Genomic DNA, 17,825 nt, shown 5'->3' with positions numbered 1-17,825 from the left:
CACCACAGACACTTTCCACCATTTAAATTTTACAAACACTGCACAATTTAATTAAACAATAACTCTGAGCAATAAATTTTATGGATAATTACACGTCACTGCAATACTGTGTTTTAATTTAAACGTAAAGAAGGATCTAGACTACTACTGCCATTGTCGATGATACTGACTGCTGATATTGTACCGTCAGTTGATACAAAGCAATCGATTTTGCAATTCATTCTCCCTCCCCCCACTTTAGCAGAAATTAGAACGACTACAGCGCCGCGCAACAGCGACGCGCAGTAGCGCCAACGGCGCGGAATTTCAAAATTGACGTTTAATAATTTTATTTAAATTTGTTTGTGGGTGCACTCGGAATTGTTCTAGCTCTAGGTCTAGTGAAAAGTTGACATATAGCGAAAGCTAGAGCTAGAGCATTTCCGAATGCATTCATTACCAGCAATTATTTGAAAAAAAATTCATCAGCGAGTCAAATATTGGCGCGAAATATTTGAAATATGCCCAACTTGATAGAGGTCACCGCTGTCGTTTAAATACCAACTATTCAATTAAAAAAAAAAAAAAAAAAAATGAAGTTCTCAGCTATCTAATGTTGTGTCTCGTATTTATTATTTAGTAATTTAACCCCATTGCCATAATTACAGGCAACTAAGTAATAATTAACTATTATTTTATAAGTTTAAGTGTAAAAAATAATAATTAAAATGCCTGCAACGTCATCACATAAATTTATTACATGGATTGGATTCATTTCAATCCTACATGCTGCTTATTCTGCTGCTCAACGTAAGCAATTATTATTTTTCGTACCTACAATTAAATAAATAATTGTAGTTATTTATTAATTGAATTTTTTTATTATCAGATCGTTCGTATTTGAGAATAACAGAGCAAGAATTTACGACACTGCCCATTGATGTGAGTAAAAATTAAAAAATTTTTTTTTTGTTTATAAAATATAAAAGTTGTAACAACAATTTAAATTAATTATTGCAGATATTGATTCAAGGAATCATCAGTCTGTTTATTGTAATGTACGGAGTGTTACACATCGCTGGAGATTTCAAAGAAATTCGCGCAGTTGTCGAATTGGAAAGTAAAACATGGGAAACTACGAGAAATTTACCATCATTTCAAATATTCAATCATCGTGGAAAATGTTTATCACCGGATTATATACCACCATATTAAATATTTAAATTAAATTAGCTAATAAATAATTAATTATTTTATAAATTAAATTAAAGTAATTAACTCATAGAAAAATTTTATATTAAGAAAAAATGTTTTGGAAATTGTTACTGCCGCAGAAATATTTTTCATAAATTTAATTATCTAAGTCGTAGATAATTAATTTTTTGACAGATGATTTTCATAGAAATGTTTACTCTAAAAATGTATGAATAATTTTTCGCGGTTGAAAGTCAAGTCCATAATTTCCAAAATATTTTAAATATTTTTTTTTCTGGGATATAAAACATGACATCAAAGTTAGCCGACGTCTAATAACTATTGGATTTTTTTTTTGAATAATAAATTACAAAAAAATTAGGAAATTGCACCTCTAGCTTTTTTAATTTTCTACATGTGTATATTTTTTTTTTTCTAATTGAATTGTAGAAAAAAAAATCAAAAAATTATTAATCGTCTACTAGTTTCAAGATAATAATAAATATGATACTGAAAGTAGCAGACATCTGACGTCCAAGTCAATTGTCATCAGAAAACTTTTTAAAAAATTTCCATTAGAAAGTTTTTTAAAAATTCCCACATGCATTTTTCAAATTTTTGCCTATCAGTGTTTATTTTGTTTATTAAAAGTAAATAAATTTTTTAAATGACTGCCACTTTCAGTGTCACAATAAAACAAGTAAAGGAAAAAAGGATTAAAAAACACAAATGAATTAAATTTACCCAGCAATGCCGAATATTACATTATTATTATTATTTATGAATGAGAAATATATAAAATAATCATAAAACAACGTCACTCGATCACTTTTTTTGTTTCTTCTTCTCGGCTTCAACTTCCTTTTCCTTTTCTATTTCAGTAACATACTCGCCTATCGTGTCTGAGTCGAGCATCTGCATTGGCTCGTTACGACGCATGATAGCGATTTCCAAATTTTTCTGCCCTGACGTTACGACTTCAAGTAGAGCTCTGATGGCAAGTTTTATTGAGCCCCGTTCAGTGGCTACTTCCTCTGGTGTATAATATTTTTCTAGAAATTCTTTAACAGTCTTAGCAGCGCGTCCAGTTGCATTGGCCTAAAAAAAACCGCACATTCAAATTATGAATCAACAAATCCGGGAATAAATATTTACCTTCCACTCGTGATAAATTCCAGAAGGTTCTGTTTGAAACAGATGCGGACTTCCGTCATAATCAAAACCAGCTAGTAAACATGATATACCAAATGGTCGACGTCCATTACTCTGAGTGTACTTTTGTTTAAGACCAGCAATATGACGAGTTATGTATTCTATTGTAACAGCATCTTCAACAGTTAACTTGTGACTTTGACATTCAATCTGCGCACGATTTATCAACACTCTGGCATCAGCAGTAAGTCCTACAAATTATTTGTTTATTAAACAGATAAAGTTCAAGATCCAGTATTCAAAGTTAGTAGACAATTAAAAATTTTCGTATTTTTTTCAACATCAATTACAAAAATTTACAATATGCACATGTGGAAAATTTGTTTTTTTTTTATTAACAATTAAGGGCAGTCTCAGACAGTGCCCCCACTTTTTGAAAAATAATCAATGACATGATCCTGAAGTTAGCAGACAAAGAATTTTCTGATTTTTTTTTTCAACAAATAAATTACAAAAAATAAAAATATGCACATGTAGGAAATTAAAAAAACTATAAGTGCAATTTTTTTTTATAATTGATAGTTTCAAAAAAAAATTCAAAAATTATTAGACGTCGGCTGGCTTCAATATCATTCAATGACTCCAACTGTCATGACTAAGTCTATTTTTAGATTTTTTAAAAATGATAAGTTAAAAAAAAAAAAATATTTCAAAAAATTGCGCGTAGTTTTTTAAATTTTCGACATGTGCATATTTTTAGTTTTTTTTTTTATAATTAAATTGTTGAAAAAAAAAATTCAAAAATTGTTAATCGTCTGCTGACTTCAGGGCATCAATAGTAAGTAATTTTTTTTTAAATCTTGACTATTGTAATTACGTTCTCCTTCTTTTCAATTAATGCTCCAATTTTTTGAAAATTAGTTACATGTAGAAAATTTAAGAAACTACAAGTAGATTTTTTAAAAATATTCTTTTTTTTTATAATTTATCGTTTTGAATAAATTACAAAAATTATTAGACTTCAGTCATGATCCAGAAGTTAACAGACAGTCGGAAATTTGCGAATTTTTTGTTTTACCAGAGAATTACAAAAAAATAAAAACTAAAAAAATGCACATGTAGAAAATTTAAAAAACTATAGGTGCAATTTTTCAAACTTTTTTTTTAATGATCTATTGTTTAAAAAAAATCAAAAAATTATCAGATGTCGGCCAACTTCCGTTTCATACTTCAGTCTCATGATTTATTTTAAATTTCAATCGCACTGATAACTCATATTACTGATAAATAAATTTAAAATACAAACCAGCAAAAGCCATGACAACATGATCATCAAGAAGACAAATTTTTCTAACAGTGCGTTCTTCTTGCAATTTAGCAACTGACTTTTTTTCAACACCCAGTACAACTACATCATTGCCACGCACTCCGACCTGTTACAAAAAGCAAATAAATTCAAATTTTCAAATTTATTTAATTTCAATAAATTTATAAAAATAATTATAAGGTTATGTTGGCCATATAAATGAAACTCACGGCAGTGGATCCTTTTCGTACAGCTTCCTGGGCATACTCGACTTGCAACAAATGCCCGTCTGGTGAAAATACTGTTATTGCTCTATCGTACCTAGCTGACATTTTTCTTGTCTAAGTTATAAACTTTTTATCAAAATAATTATTATTTTACCAAAATGACTCGACCGTTTTTTTTAATATTCCGGCAAAGATTGTGATTGTGTTTGGTTGAGTTCAACGCCAACACCACCAACTAGACACAGTTTTCAACTTTGGCAACTCATACAAACCTGTGACGTCACATTTTCAAACTGTCAGTAACGCAGAGACCTTTTTTATCAAAACTTAATGAGGATTCTGGTTGTTTACATTTTTGACAGGTAAGGAGTAGAAACATTTAATTTAAATTTCATAAATTATTTAAATAATTAAATACTTATTTATTTATTTATTTTAAGCGACTTGATGATTTGTAATTTAAAATGTCAAGATCTGAAGATAAAACTGTACTGAGTTATCATGACAGTTTGCTGAGAACGAGTGACGTTAATTTACTAAAAGGACCAAATTGGCTAAATGATGCGATAATTGGATTCTACTTTGAGTATCTCGAGCAAACTTCTGAAGTGACAGCTACAAAAAATTTAAAACTCTTTGGTCCTGAATTAACTCAGCTGCTGAAGATGACAGAAGAATATTCATTTTTATCACCGGATGTGGATTATATGTTTTTTCCTCTGAACGACTGCAACAACTATGAGGAAGTTGGCGGATCTCACTGGAGTCTGCTGGTTTATTCTAAGAATGAAAAAATTTTATGTCACTTTGACTCTTCTGCTGGAGGGAATAATTCAGTCGCTCGGGATTTTGGTAATAAAATAATTAAGCATCTGGTTGCTGATGCTGATACCGGGACAGTTGAATTCAAAAATGTCCCATGTCCACAACAGGGCAACAGTTACGACTGTGGTATCTACGTGCTTTGTTTTGCTGATATTATTTTAGAACATTTGAATTCTAACTCAAGGATCAGAGATTGTGATTTCGGTAAAATTTCATCTAGGGTTAAAAATAAAAGAAAGGAATTACTTGAGCTTATTGATGAATTAAGTAAACAGTCATAAATAAATTTATTATTTTTAAAATATAATATTTTATTACTTGCAAATCCTTAAATTAATATTAAATGACATTAATTAATTATTTATTTAATTTTTATCAGAATTTCTTGACATGGATTCCTGATAGATACATTTTCTTATAAAAATCTTGCTGTCGTGTTTGTGGTCAAGCTCTGCTGGTCCAAGTTTTGATGGTAATTTGAATACAACATCAACTACAAATTGACGTAAATCTACAGTAGTAGGAATGCGAGTTGAATCAGAACGTTGCCTTCAGGATGCAGAAAAAAACTAAAATCAAAAGCTAATTTTAATACAACCTGACTGATTCGAATTATGATAAATTACTGATATTTACCAGAGAAATACAGCTAAGTTGTCATGATGTGCGGTAATTTACGGCAGTTTAAGATAATTTAGTGATCTCCGGTAATTTGCGACATTTGTACTGTAAGCACTGTATGCTTTTTTTAATTTTTGATAGTTTTACTGTGCAATACTTCACTTAACAATAATATACTGCAGAGTTGTCGCAATTTGACGGTAAATTACCGCAGCCTTGCCATGAATTTTCGGTAAAAATACCAAACTTACCAAAAATTCCATAATTTACTGTAAAATGCCGTAATTCGGATCCGTCAGGGCAGAAATGTGTTAAATAAAATTTGAATAGTCAAAATTTAACTTCAAAATTGACTAGTTACCGTCGACTTCATGCACCATCAAGTCTTTTTAGTCAACTTCCCTGATAGCACGAGTTGCTCGTCAAAAAGTCGGTATTCATTAGTTTGCGACCAACTTGACGACAACTCTAGCTTTTGCATCTTTTGGCTACAGGTTACTCCCAACTTTCTGAGAAAGTTGGCGCCAGTGAAGAGCCGCAAGTCGAAGGCAGGTTTCCGAGAAAATTGAAGGCCACTTTCTGTCAACTTTTGGCCACCAACTTTCTCAGAAAGTGACCGTTAACTTATTGGATTTCCAACTTTTGCCACAAACTTTCTCAGGAAAGTGTCTATCAACATCGGAAATGCCAATTTGGTGACTAGTTGCTGTTAGTTTGACGCCAGTTTCTCACCAACTTGGCTATCAGGGTTGAAATCCTATTTCGGTTGTAGATTTCCATCAACTTGCGATCAAAATTCTATCGCGGGACGCGGCAGCAAATTTGAACTACTCCAGCAGTTGCTGATAAAAAAGTAAACTACATTAAATTCTACAAAAAAATATCCGTAAGAGATCGCTACCAACAACTTATAGGCTTGTCAAAGAAGTGGTCGTTCCTCCCCAATCACATTTATTCCACATCCAATCGTGTGTTTTTTCCCGCAGATTTATTGTAATTTTGCTTTCGTCATCAGTAACTATCGCGTCGTGGCCTGCGATCGACGTCGACTTACCACAAATAACACATTAATTTTAAAATTGACGTGTAGGCTGACGATTCGCGCACTATTCAGTAAAATACCAAGTGGATCAACCCGTCATTCTGAAATCAAACATCACCAACACAGACTGCATCACAATACTGCATATTAACCAAACAGTTGAATAAAAAAATATATCTAAGTTTTACTGTCAATTAAATAAAAGCAACTTCCTAATGATTTTTTAATCTAGATGTTGATGTGAGATAAAACTACCTGTGCATTGTTAAATATTCAGAATGCAGAAGGCCGGCTAATTTTGAATCACGTGACAAGTGAGTATCACGCGTCTATTGTATGACATTAAATATCTAGTTCTATTCTGTCACTCTGCCACTGTCATTTTAAATTTTTGTTAAGTCACAAAATTCGCCTCACTCTTTATTTGTTTTTTCAGACTCATTAACAATCAACGTAATTAATAAATTATTTATTTAACAAAAAATATTAACTGATAAGTGATCAAGAAATGTCATTATCGTATTGACCAATTAACGCAATCGTAAATCATGATAAGAAAATAATGAGTTTTCTTGTTCATTTTGTGACAGCAGACTGCAAAATCGATCGGATTGTATAATGCGAGCTAAAAATATATCCAATATTCACGAATCAATTCACTGGACGTCTTTTGTTTTTTATCTGCGTACCCAGGAGTCATTTGTTTTTTACTTTAACTTAACTAACTAATTAACTAGATAATTAAAGTTGATAGTCGTTTTACCGAAGGTATTTCGTGAAGAAGTTTGAGTATGATAGTAATACTTGTATTATTTAAATTGTATATTGTATTGGATAATTTAATGTCCCAGACTGATAAGATTTATTAAACTTTCACTTGGTATTAATGTATATACTTAATCCGTGATGCAACTGCTGTTAAAACGCATACTAGTGATGTAGAAACAAGAGAATGAAAGTGACCTAGCTTAATAGGAATATACATAAATATTAATCAATATGTCCTCGACCCTACGTTTCGTATTCTAGATCTTTAGTTACGCGTGTAATTTAACTTCTGTTATTATCATTATCATTACTTATATTTATATAAAGTTATATAAATAGGAATAATTATTGTAAAAAGTCTGGGTTATCATTTTATGACTTGTAGTTTAATTATAAACAAGTGATTTTATTTCATTATTTATATTTGAATTGTGGTACGAATTTAAAAACGTTGATTGGTTTTGAAATTAATTAACTTGTCACGAGTGTGAATGCAGCAGACAAATCAAAATTATAAATAAATAGAGGAAATAATTTTAAAAAAATATTTATAGAAAATGCACTTATTAAGTTTTAAATTTTTTAAACGCGCATTTTTTTTAAATTTTATTTTATCAATTATTTACTCCATTTATTTCGAATTTTAAATTTGTCTGGTGTTTGGTACATTCACACTCATAACTGGTCAATTGATTGGAAATTATGATCCCAAAGTTAACAGACAAAAAAATAAAAAGTAAAAATATGATGATCCTGAAATTAGCAGACATTTAAAAATTTTTGAATTTTTGTTTCTCAACAAATCAATTGCAAAAAAATAAAATAAAAATATGCACATGTAGAAAATTTTAAAAACTACAGGTGCAATTTTTTCAAATATTTTTTTTTTATGATTTATCGTCTAAAAAAAAATCCAAAAATTATTAGACGTCTGCTAACTTCAGTATCATAAAATATGCACATGTAGAAAAATAAAAAAACTGTAAGTGCAATTTTTTTTTTTTCCAATTTATCGTTTTAAAAAAAGTTGCAATTATTAAACGTCAGGTAACTTCGGTGTCATATGGAAATTTTTGAATTTGTTTTAAATAATCGATTGCTTATAATTTATTATTGTTGATGTTGTAGATAAATTAGATAATGGTTCAGCAAAGAAGTGAAAGAGCACCGTCGTCATTAAGATTAAATCAAAGTGAAAGCGTACCGTCAGGTACTCGGGCGCCAATGACATCGCCGACCTCACAGCCCTCGTCTCCGAGGCCAGTCAATGGGGATTCGCCACTTAGTGCTGGATCTCCAGCAGCTCACAGTACACTCAATTCATCAATTTCCCCTGGTTCCAGCACCGGGAATGCCGATTCGCGCATACCTCGGCCATCACCAACATCTCTGCGTCGTTCCGCGAGCATGCGCGTACGTGGAGAACGCGTGCAACATTTACGCACCACAGGTTCCTCACTAGGTCCAGGTCCAGGAGTAGGTTCCTTGTCCCACCATCAGCATCATTACCATCGGCACAATCACATCCAACAGCAGACGGAAATCTTTCCCGCAATCACGGAGAATGGCTTGGACTCACCACGACACCGTTCTTTTGTAAGTTTATTATTATTATCATCATCATTACGTACTTCATTTTTAAACTGAAAACTAAACTGTATTTTAATTACCGTAATTATTTTTTAATTAAACGCCTCGTGTTTATCTTTTCCTTATTTATTATTTTATACCTCACGTCAAGTTATTCTTCGAGGTACTTCCGGTTTTAAAAATACTCTGACCTATTTTTTAAAGCATTTATTTTAAAGATTCACATCTAAAAATTATTCAAAAGGGAGCTTCTAGTTTTCAGATAAGAAACTCTACGATCGATAGACTGCTCTAGGATGTAGTCCTGCGTACCTGTTGCCTCAAGACGTTTTCGTTCGGTTATCAATTTAAATAAACAAAATTTTTTTTATTTAATAACAACAGATAAAATTATATTTTTGTTTACTTACACATTTATTTATTTTATCGGATATTGCGTCGTGTTTATTAATATTTTTAAAAACAATACAGGAAAAAAAAAAATAAAATGACAGGATCTGGCGCGCACCCTCACAATTTGCTCCAATTTAGCCAGCCACTTCCTGCTGGATATGTCTGTAGCGACACCCTGACCTTTGGCAATTTACGCGTCGGCGCAGATTCACCGTGTCTTGTATTTCTTAACTCTTTGTCGAGTTATTGTACCTCCGTACTCCGTATTAGCTGTCAGTGTTTACTAAAGCTCTGGTTAAATAGTGGCCTAATTAAATCAGTCGATAAGAAGCCACAAATATGCTTTTGAATTCCGATTAAATAAATTATCTATACAAATATTGTTAAGTTTATTAACGTCTACTGTCAACTAATGGAATATTGTTTCGTCTACGGTATAAATTACCCAGATGTCGAGGAGTCCGCGTCGGTCATACTCCCGGGAAAGAAATTCTCGCAGTTGTCCCTCAGTGAGTTTTAAATTTTAAATTTTTTGACGAGATTTCATAAAAAATTTTTCAATTGACATTTAATTTAATTATTATTTTAATTACTTTATTTAATTATGTGTGAGGTGTTTTATTTTTTTAAAAAAAGTTTAATTAAAATGAATATTTAATTTTATTTTACGCAGTTATGTAACTTAATAACTATATTTAGATATTTAAATTTAAATTGCTAATAAAAGTGTTGATTGTCTCGTATTATTTTCAGAGCCTCTCACTGACACCAGCAAGGCCGCGTTTAGGACACGCGGCGTTGAATACAAGTGCCGGTGGAAATGGGGAGAATTTACTGTCGGTGGGAGCTGCGGACGACAGTGACGTTGACAGTGTAAAGAGTTATGGCAGCGCTTATAGTACAGCAAGTGCTTGTGATCACGCACACTTTGCTCTGAACGGTACCACCTGGTCTGGACGATCGCGCAAGTATGTTGTCCACTGTTCAAATTACAACGGTGATACCGATCAGTATCTCACACCCACGCAACGAAGCGCCAGACAACTGCGTAAACTACAGACGCTTTTGAATGAAGCGAAAAAAGATATCGAGGAGAAGGACCGAGAGATATTGAGACTGACCAAGGAAGTGGTAGAGTTGAGGCTGTACAAAGCGTCGCTTAATAGTCCGGATGATAGAACGGACAGCAGTGACGCATTAACCGTCCGTGAGAACAATCCGTTCTCACCAGAATCACCGAGCAGAGATCTTCCTGAAGAGAGTTGTAGTTCTGAGATACAGAGTCCTCGTACGCCTGATCACAAATTTCCTACTGCTGTCACTCCTACTGCTACTATTTCTATTAGTAATAATAATTCTAATGCTAATGAATATGGAGAGTGTCTTGTATCATCAGCTGACTCGGGACACTTCGAAGATGACTCCATTCATTCAAAGGATTCTATTGCTGGCGCTTCAGCGGTGGACGGACATGTCGCTGCCAGGAGTGAAGCTGCAGCTAAAAATACCGCGGTCTTGTCCCAAAGCAATAACGTCATCATGACTCTGTCTGATGACGAGAGGAAAAAAATAGTCGATCTCTATGAGCAGAGGATTGAGGAAATGCACCGAAGACATATCGATGAGCTGCAAGAGCTCAAACAAAAGCACAATGACAAGGTATGGATTTTTTAGTTAAATAATTTGAGAGCAAATAGTTTAGAGATTTGTTTTTTTATTAGGTGGAGAGTCTGCTGAATCAACTCTCTGAAATAAATACTCGCTACTGCGAGGTACGTCCGTCCTTGGATGCCGCAGAGGTGAAGGTACGGGACTTGGAAGCCGAGCTTGAACGTACCAAGACACAACTCGATGAACAAAAGGCATTGTTCGAGGAGCAAGAAGAGAGGAACAAGCAAATGTACCTGAAAATGTATGCCAAGGGTCAAGAGGCTGCGAGACTTGAGCTAAATGATCCAGTATGTACTTTTTTCTTTAAACGTTCACTTGCTTCAAGCCAGACTTGTTCACTGCAACTGCCTCCACTTTTGTGAATTAAAAGAATAAAAATTTTTTAGGACATTCTCAGCCGTCTACTTTTTTGAAATATTCAATGACTCAACTGTCAAAAGTATTAAAATTTTATTAATTAATTGAAAAAAATTACTTAATTGTTATCAATTAGGAGTTTAATGAAATTTGGTACATAAATTTTACCCCGCGAAATTTGACATTTCGAATTTTTATTGACATGAAAATTTTACTGAAATTTATTTAACAAATTTCGTTTAACTCCTAATTGATAACAATTGTAACTACGATTTCCTGCTTTAAGAAGTGTGGAGGGGGGAGTATATTTTTAATTAATAAAATTTTGATACGGTAATGATAGTTCAGGGTCATTAAAAATTTTGAAAAAATTTGGAGGTGGGGGTATTGTCTGCGAACGTCTTTAACATATGAATTATTTTTAGGCTTGTGAACAAACACGAGAGATGCCAAATGTCACTGTTACCGAATTATTGCAACAACTCAGCGTTACTCAAGCAGAACTGGAGAACGTCAAGGTAAAAATAAAATTTTATATCTACAAGTATATTTTCTTAGTGGTTTGTTGGGTACTTTTTAAAATACTTATTGCGAGTAAGAATGGCAATAACGCCAAGTGAATGACCGTTATTTAATAAATAACATAATTTAACACAACAATAAGATAAAAATTAAAATAAAAAGAGATCGAGATAGAGAGACAGATCCTCGTGCTTTTTTTTTTTTTTTACTTAATCCTGCTTTCACTCGCCCACTGACCACGAACCCTAACTTGAATTAACTTCCCCCAGCATTGTCTTTACTAACAATCTACCACTTATTTTTTTTCTGTCGCGGCTTACATTCCAGGGTACAAGTTACTTGCCACAACTTCACATTTCAGTCGCTCGTAGCCAATGTTTGCTAAGTGCGCAGGAGGCTGTTTCTCTTTGGGTACTTGCCACACGTAAGGTCTGTATTTAAACGGGAAGTCCACTACGTGAATTATTATGCTGAAAATTTATTGCTAATTAAATTTATTTTTATTCAAACCTTTGATCCTCGTATATTATCTTGTATCTACCCAAGTAGCACACGGCTTTCTGACATCTATAAGATAGCAGTGTTTTGATCTATACAAGGCATCAAAATGTTGACAAAACGAACAGAAATTTATGTCACCGAAAAAATATCTGCTTAAAAGACTTCCCTGTTTAGAAAATCTCATAGAATCCAATAGATTCTCATAAATTCCCATAGAGATTTTATAAGAATGAATGAGTTCTATGAGAAGTGTTATAGTTTAGGGCCTTATGCATACAACTATAAGAATCTATCGGATTTTTTAAGCAGGGTTGACACAAGTGACGACAAAATGTAAATAACAAATGATTGTCAATTAAGTCATCGAAATGATTTTTTTAAGACGAAAAAAAGACGACAAATTTTCTATGACTTCTCAGACCGACATCTGTCTTATTTATATAAAAAACTTGGCTTTGAGACAAAAAAAAAAAAAATTTCTTATCCTTTTAAAAAAACATCTTAAAGTTGTCTCTATGCTACTTGGGTATTTTATTTACAGTTGCCATATTATTAAAATTTAAAAATCCCGCGTGCACGCCAACAACTCACTATCGCACTTACTTATAAATTACATATGCATATTTAATTATTTATATTTTAGCGTAAGCATGTACCAAATTTTAGACTGAAACAGCCTCTTTTATTTCGCTTTGTAAATATTTATTATTTTGTCCAATAGTTTGTCTCGTCGATAATGACAATTATTTAATAACAAAAATTTAATTAAAAATTTTTTCGTTTTTCTCCAGGCCATGTACAGAAGAATAATCGAATCAAAAAATAAAACGGCAATAGATCCAGACATAACATTGCAGTTTTTGAAATCAGCTTTTTACTATTTTTTAACTGACAGAGAAAATCACGATGGACATTTGAATGCCATCGAGAGCATCCTTGGGTTTACGGACAACGAGAAGCTCAGAATTGAACGGATTTACGGGTCAACTCGAAAGTAATAATAATTTATATAATTATTATTATTATTTTAATTCTTTATCAATCGGTATTGAGTCTACTTTCAATTTTATCAAAATATTTTTCAACACTATATTTTTGACTCGTTAAAATATTTTACGTTCTTAAGATCTTAGACTTTTATTTTATTTTTAAAATATTTGACAACTGCATCAATGTTATTTTATTTAAATTAAGTTATTATTAAATTTATGTTCTGTTTGCGAAGAGAATCAGCGTGTTTGTGATTTAAAGTTTAAATATCAGCTATTGATTAGCTGTAATTTATATCAATAGTGTGTAGTTTAGATAAATTATTACCAAACTAATAATTAATGCATTATTCCAAATATTTTAAATAAATATCAGGGGTTTTAAGTATTTGTAATTAATAATTATTTGATAAATATTGTTATTTACACTCAAATATTATTAATTATGGTAATGATGTGTGAGCTCTTGCAATATAGAATTTTAAATATTATTATTATTAATAAAAGCTAATGTTGATTTTTTTAAATATATATATATTTATATTGCGTCATTAATTCCAAAAGGACTTATATTTTTATACGCCTTTAGTGACGAAGTTTAAAACCAAAAGGGCGTATAATTTTTTCAATTGCTAATTGTAGACTTATTCTAAAGCTGAGAATTGGAGAAAAATTTTGAAAGCCTGAATGACGTATAATTTAGACACGTGTCCATTTGGTTTCCAAATTTTTAACTATAAAATAAATCTACAATACGTGGGAATGAAAAAAAAATTATACGCCCTTTTGGTTTTAGGAATTTTGTAAGTCCAAAAGTATATAATTTGTCATGCGCTCTCTAGATTTCCAAAATTTTTAGCTCAAAAATAAATCTACCAAACGATTGGCAAAGAAAAAAAAATCATTCGCCCTTTTAGTTTTAAAAAAATTCTTAGAATCAAAAGGGCGTATGATTTATTGTACGTGGCCATTGGGTTTTCAAAATTTTTTTTGAATTTGCAGCAGTAAAATAAGTCTTGGCAGTAAAAAAAAATAAAACTTTTGGTTGTAAAGATTTTCCTACAGCCAAAAGAGCATGTAATTTTTTTTACTACAAATTTTGGAGACTTATTTTAAAGCACAAAATTGAAAAGAAATTTTTGGAGTCCAAATGGCATAGGTCATGCGCCCTCTAGGTTTCCAAAATTTGTAGCTCAAAAATAAATTTACCAAACGATTGGTAAAAAAAAAAAAATCATTCGCCCTTTTAGTTTTAAAAAAATTCTTATGATCAAAAGGGCGTATAATTTAATGTGCGTGGCAATTTGGCTTTCAAAATTTTTTTTGAATTTCTAACAGTAAAAAAAAATTAAACCTTTTGGTTGTAAGGATTTTCCTAGAGCCAAAAAGGCATACAATTTTTTGGAGACTTATTTTAAAACTCAAAATTGAAAAAAAATTTTTGGAGTCCAAAAAAACATAATTTGTTATGCGCCCTCTAGGTTTTCAAAATTTGTAGCTTTAAAATAAGTCTACAAAACGATTGGCAAAAAAAAGTCATACGCTATTTGACTTGAGGAAAATCTCTGAAGCCAAAGGAGAATAAAAATATAAGTAAATTTGGAATGAATACCGCGATATATTTCACGGCTGTGTTTGCTCACGATTGCAACACCGAATAGACTAAGCAAATTTATTTATTTATATTTAATAATATATACATAATATATTTAATGAAAGTTGTAATTAAGATTGGAGTCTGGTGGCTCATTCCTGGACACAGGAATAAATTATGATTGAGACTGAGGGAATATTCTGCCTTTATCAATTATACTAAGATAGTTTGTCCTTCACTTTATAATTATTATTATATTTAATATTAAATATGTATGAGCGACCTTATTTTTAATGGTGACTTTATATGCCTGCATAGATACTACTGTCCAAATAATAATTTTAATTATCAACAATAAAAATAAAATGAAAAATATAAATATCGTGTTTTATTCTGTTTTTTATTTTATTCATCAAATAGTAATTATACAGACCGTTAATTACTTTTTGCCAGCTAGAATAATACCGTCATATTTCTGTTGGAACCATTTCATTGCGTCTTCTTTTGTCAGGCGATGAGGGAATCCAACTTTGCCGGTCTTTCTGCGTCTGTGTGCTACGTTGAATCCTATTGTAATTAAAAACATAAAAATATTTAATTAAAATTTACATAATTAATTAAAGTAAATATTTTTAAATTAAAAAACAATTGTCGCAACATTAAATAACACCCTCAGTAATATAAGTGAGCATGTGTTGCAAATATGAAGCAATTTATTTTGCACTTTTATTTTTAAATAAAATTAGTAGACAAAATCTTCAACGATGATGTCTACATATGCCAGTAGTGCGTAAATTTAATTTCAAAGTAATTAAAAATTTTTTTGAACGAACCTGGACGTCCGAGAACAACGTAGAAGTCAAGACCATAGATACCGATGCTGGGGTCGTATTTGATTCCAAGATCAATGTGTTCTTGGATACCGAATCCAAAGTTACCAGTTCCTGAGAAGTTTTCTTTTCTCAATTCGTACTCACGTACCTGGAATAATTTAATTTTATTAGTAAATATAATTATATAAAATATATATGACAGATTATGATGATCCTGAGGTTACCAGACAATTTAAAATTTTTGAATTTTTTTTTTCAACAAATTAATTGCAAAAAAAAAAAAAACTAAGAATATGCACATGTAGAAAAATAAAAATTGTATGTGTGCAATTTTTCAAATATTTTTTGTTTTTATAATTCATCATTTTTTAAAAAATTCAAAAGTTATACGTCGGCTAACTTTAATGAGCTGAAGTTAAAAGACAATTAGCAATTTTTGGATTTTTTTTTATAAACAAATAATTTACAAAAAAAAAAAACTAAAAATATGCACATGTAGAAAATTTAAAAAACTATGTGTGCAATTTTTCAAATATTTTTTTTTTTATAATTTGTTGTTTTTAAAAAGAATCTAAAAATTATTTACGGCTAAATTCAGTATTATCAGATTAAGGAATTTTTTAATTACTTTTAAGCCACGTTCAAGAATTTCCTCGGCTTTAGCACCACGTACTGTGCAGTGAACGGCAATTTTTTCGTTTCTTCGGATACCGAAAGAACGAACTGTATACCGGGCCTTGGAGAAGACGGGCTGTTGTCCAGTCAACTGCTCCAACACTTTAGCGGCACGGGTCAATCTGTCTCCAGATTCTCCAACACAAATGTTCAAGCAGAGTTTGCGGATTTTCACCTCCCGCATAACATTTTTCGACGCATCCTTGGGATCTCTCTTGGTCTTGGTTTTCTTTACGCCGGTTTTTTTGGCGGTCACTGCCACTTTAGACTCCTGGAAAGAAAATAATAATCAGCGGCGAAATTTAAAAAAATTAAATAAATGTTTTTAAGGTTAATGTGAACATGCTGATGCCAATCACTAGAGTAACCTCACAAGTGTCATTATTTATCCAACCGCAAGTTTTTTTTACGTTCGATCGTCAAACGATTGAGTTTATTATGCGAGTAATTAATAAGCCTACGTTATTTTAACGAATGTTTAAAAGATTTTTTTCAGATTATTGGTAAAATAATGGATTTTAAAATGCAATTTTTGTAAAAACCACAGCAACTCACCGTCATGATGAAAAGAAGGAAAGGAACTTAAAGAAAAAGAAAATGTCCGACTGCACACTCTGGGGACTCACTCACGTACTACTGATATTTTTTTATTTTCTATTGGACACTTGGCGGCCAATTAGAATTGCGCGGGTAAATTTAAAAATTTTAAATTAAAAAACTGCACTATCCAAGTAACGCATTCGGAAAAAAGATGCTACTTCATATTACATATATAAATGTATATATATTTTTTATATTATGATATTTTTAAATCGCACTAGATAAAAAAAACTAATAAAATAATATTTATTTAAAAAAATAAAAATATTCAGTCAGTAAAAAAAATATAAAATACAAATAAAATTTCAAGGTAAGCAATAAATAATAAAATATATAGACATAGATATAAATATGAGGCAAAATAGACAGGGGTAAAATGGGCCCTCAAAAATTTTTAATTTCACAATTTAAAAAAAATTTTATGATATTTCAGCTGACGTCTAATAATTTTTGTATTTTTTTAAAACGATAAATTTTAAAAAAACAAATATTTAAAAAAATTGCACTTTTAGTTTTTTAAATTTTCTACAAGTGCATATTTTTATTTTTTTTTGAAATTGAACTTTTGAAAAAAAATTCGAAAATTGTGAACTTTCCACTAACTTCAGGGTCATTATTTTAGCTGACGTCTAATAATTTTTGTATTTTTTTAAAACGATAAATTAAAAAAAAAAAAATATTTAAAAAAATTGCACTTATAGTTTTTAAAATTTTCTACAAGTGCATATTTTAATTTTTTTTTTTAATTGAACTGTTGAAAAAAAATTCGAAAATTGTGAATTTTCCGCTAACTTCAGGGTCATTATTTTAGCTGACGTCTAATAATTTTTGTATTTTTTTAACACGACAAATTTGAAAAAAACAAATATTTAAAAAAATTGCACTTATAGTTTTTTAAATTTTCTACAAGCGCATATTTTTATTTTTTTTTTAAATTGAACTGTTAAAAAAAAATTCGAAATTTATCAACTGCCCGCTAACTTCAG

General features: G+C 30.9%; 5 protein-coding genes across 8 annotated transcripts; 3 read left to right on the top strand and 2 right to left on the bottom strand.

The window, feature by feature from the left end:
• Positions 1-570: 570 nt before the first annotated feature.
• Positions 571-2,577, top strand: LOC130669128 (ER membrane protein complex subunit 5). The gene is made up of 3 exons (XM_057471852.1): positions 571-789; positions 869-921; positions 1,000-2,577. The coding sequence occupies exons 1-3, from the start codon at positions 708-710 to the stop codon at positions 1,192-1,194; spliced, it is 330 nt and encodes a 109-aa protein (XP_057327835.1). The 5' UTR covers positions 571-707; the 3' UTR covers positions 1,195-2,577.
• LOC130669125 (proteasome subunit alpha type-7-1) lies at positions 1,925-4,096 on the bottom strand. Its single transcript, XM_057471848.1, has 4 exons — positions 3,862-4,096; positions 3,632-3,758; positions 2,329-2,576; positions 1,925-2,271 (listed from the first exon to the last, which is right to left on the bottom strand). The coding sequence occupies exons 1-4, from the start codon at positions 3,961-3,963 to the stop codon at positions 1,999-2,001; spliced, it is 750 nt and encodes a 249-aa protein (XP_057327831.1). The 5' UTR covers positions 3,964-4,096; the 3' UTR covers positions 1,925-1,998.
• LOC130669126 (sentrin-specific protease 8) lies at positions 4,089-4,979 on the top strand. Its single transcript, XM_057471849.1, has 2 exons — positions 4,089-4,220; positions 4,299-4,979. The coding sequence occupies exon 2, from the start codon at positions 4,323-4,325 to the stop codon at positions 4,962-4,964; it is 642 nt and encodes a 213-aa protein (XP_057327832.1). The 5' UTR covers positions 4,089-4,220; positions 4,299-4,322; the 3' UTR covers positions 4,965-4,979.
• Positions 4,980-6,203: 1,224 nt separating this feature from the next.
• Positions 6,204-14,341, top strand: LOC130669124 (protein quick-to-court). 3 transcript variants are annotated; one of them, XM_057471844.1, is made up of 7 exons: positions 6,204-6,660; positions 8,243-8,710; positions 9,851-10,756; positions 10,819-11,055; positions 11,551-11,643; positions 11,975-12,076; positions 12,940-14,341. In XM_057471844.1, exons 2-7 carry the CDS (start codon positions 8,255-8,257, stop codon positions 13,144-13,146), a joined length of 2,001 nt encoding a protein of 666 aa, XP_057327827.1. In that variant the 5' UTR covers positions 6,204-6,660; positions 8,243-8,254; the 3' UTR covers positions 13,147-14,341. The 3 variants fall into 3 exon arrangements, with proteins under 3 accessions (XP_057327827.1, XP_057327828.1, XP_057327829.1); XM_057471845.1 differs by lacking the exon at positions 11,975-12,076 and having other exon boundaries at positions 6,206-6,660; XM_057471846.1 differs by lacking the exons at positions 6,204-6,660; positions 8,243-8,710 and adding an exon at positions 9,336-9,606.
• A 771-nt stretch (positions 14,342-15,112) lies between these two features.
• On the bottom strand, positions 15,113-16,815 carry LOC130669127 (60S ribosomal protein L11). 2 transcript variants are annotated; one of them, XM_057471851.1, is made up of 4 exons: positions 16,795-16,815; positions 16,193-16,510; positions 15,565-15,712; positions 15,113-15,298 (listed from the first exon to the last, which is right to left on the bottom strand). In XM_057471851.1, exons 1-4 carry the CDS (start codon positions 16,798-16,800, stop codon positions 15,171-15,173), a joined length of 600 nt encoding a protein of 199 aa, XP_057327834.1. In that variant the 5' UTR covers positions 16,801-16,815; the 3' UTR covers positions 15,113-15,170. The 2 variants fall into 2 exon arrangements, with proteins under 2 accessions (XP_057327834.1, XP_057327833.1); XM_057471850.1 differs by lacking the exon at positions 16,795-16,815 and adding an exon at positions 16,613-16,636.
• Positions 16,816-17,825: the final 1,010 nt, after the last annotated feature.

Source organism: Microplitis mediator, chromosome 5 (assembly GCF_029852145.1).
Source record: "Microplitis mediator isolate UGA2020A chromosome 5, iyMicMedi2.1, whole genome shotgun sequence".
NCBI lineage: Eukaryota > Metazoa > Arthropoda > Insecta > Hymenoptera > Braconidae > Microplitis > Microplitis mediator.
The sequence above is the reverse complement of the archived record's forward strand: the minus strand, read 5'-3'. Positions and strand labels throughout refer to the sequence as shown.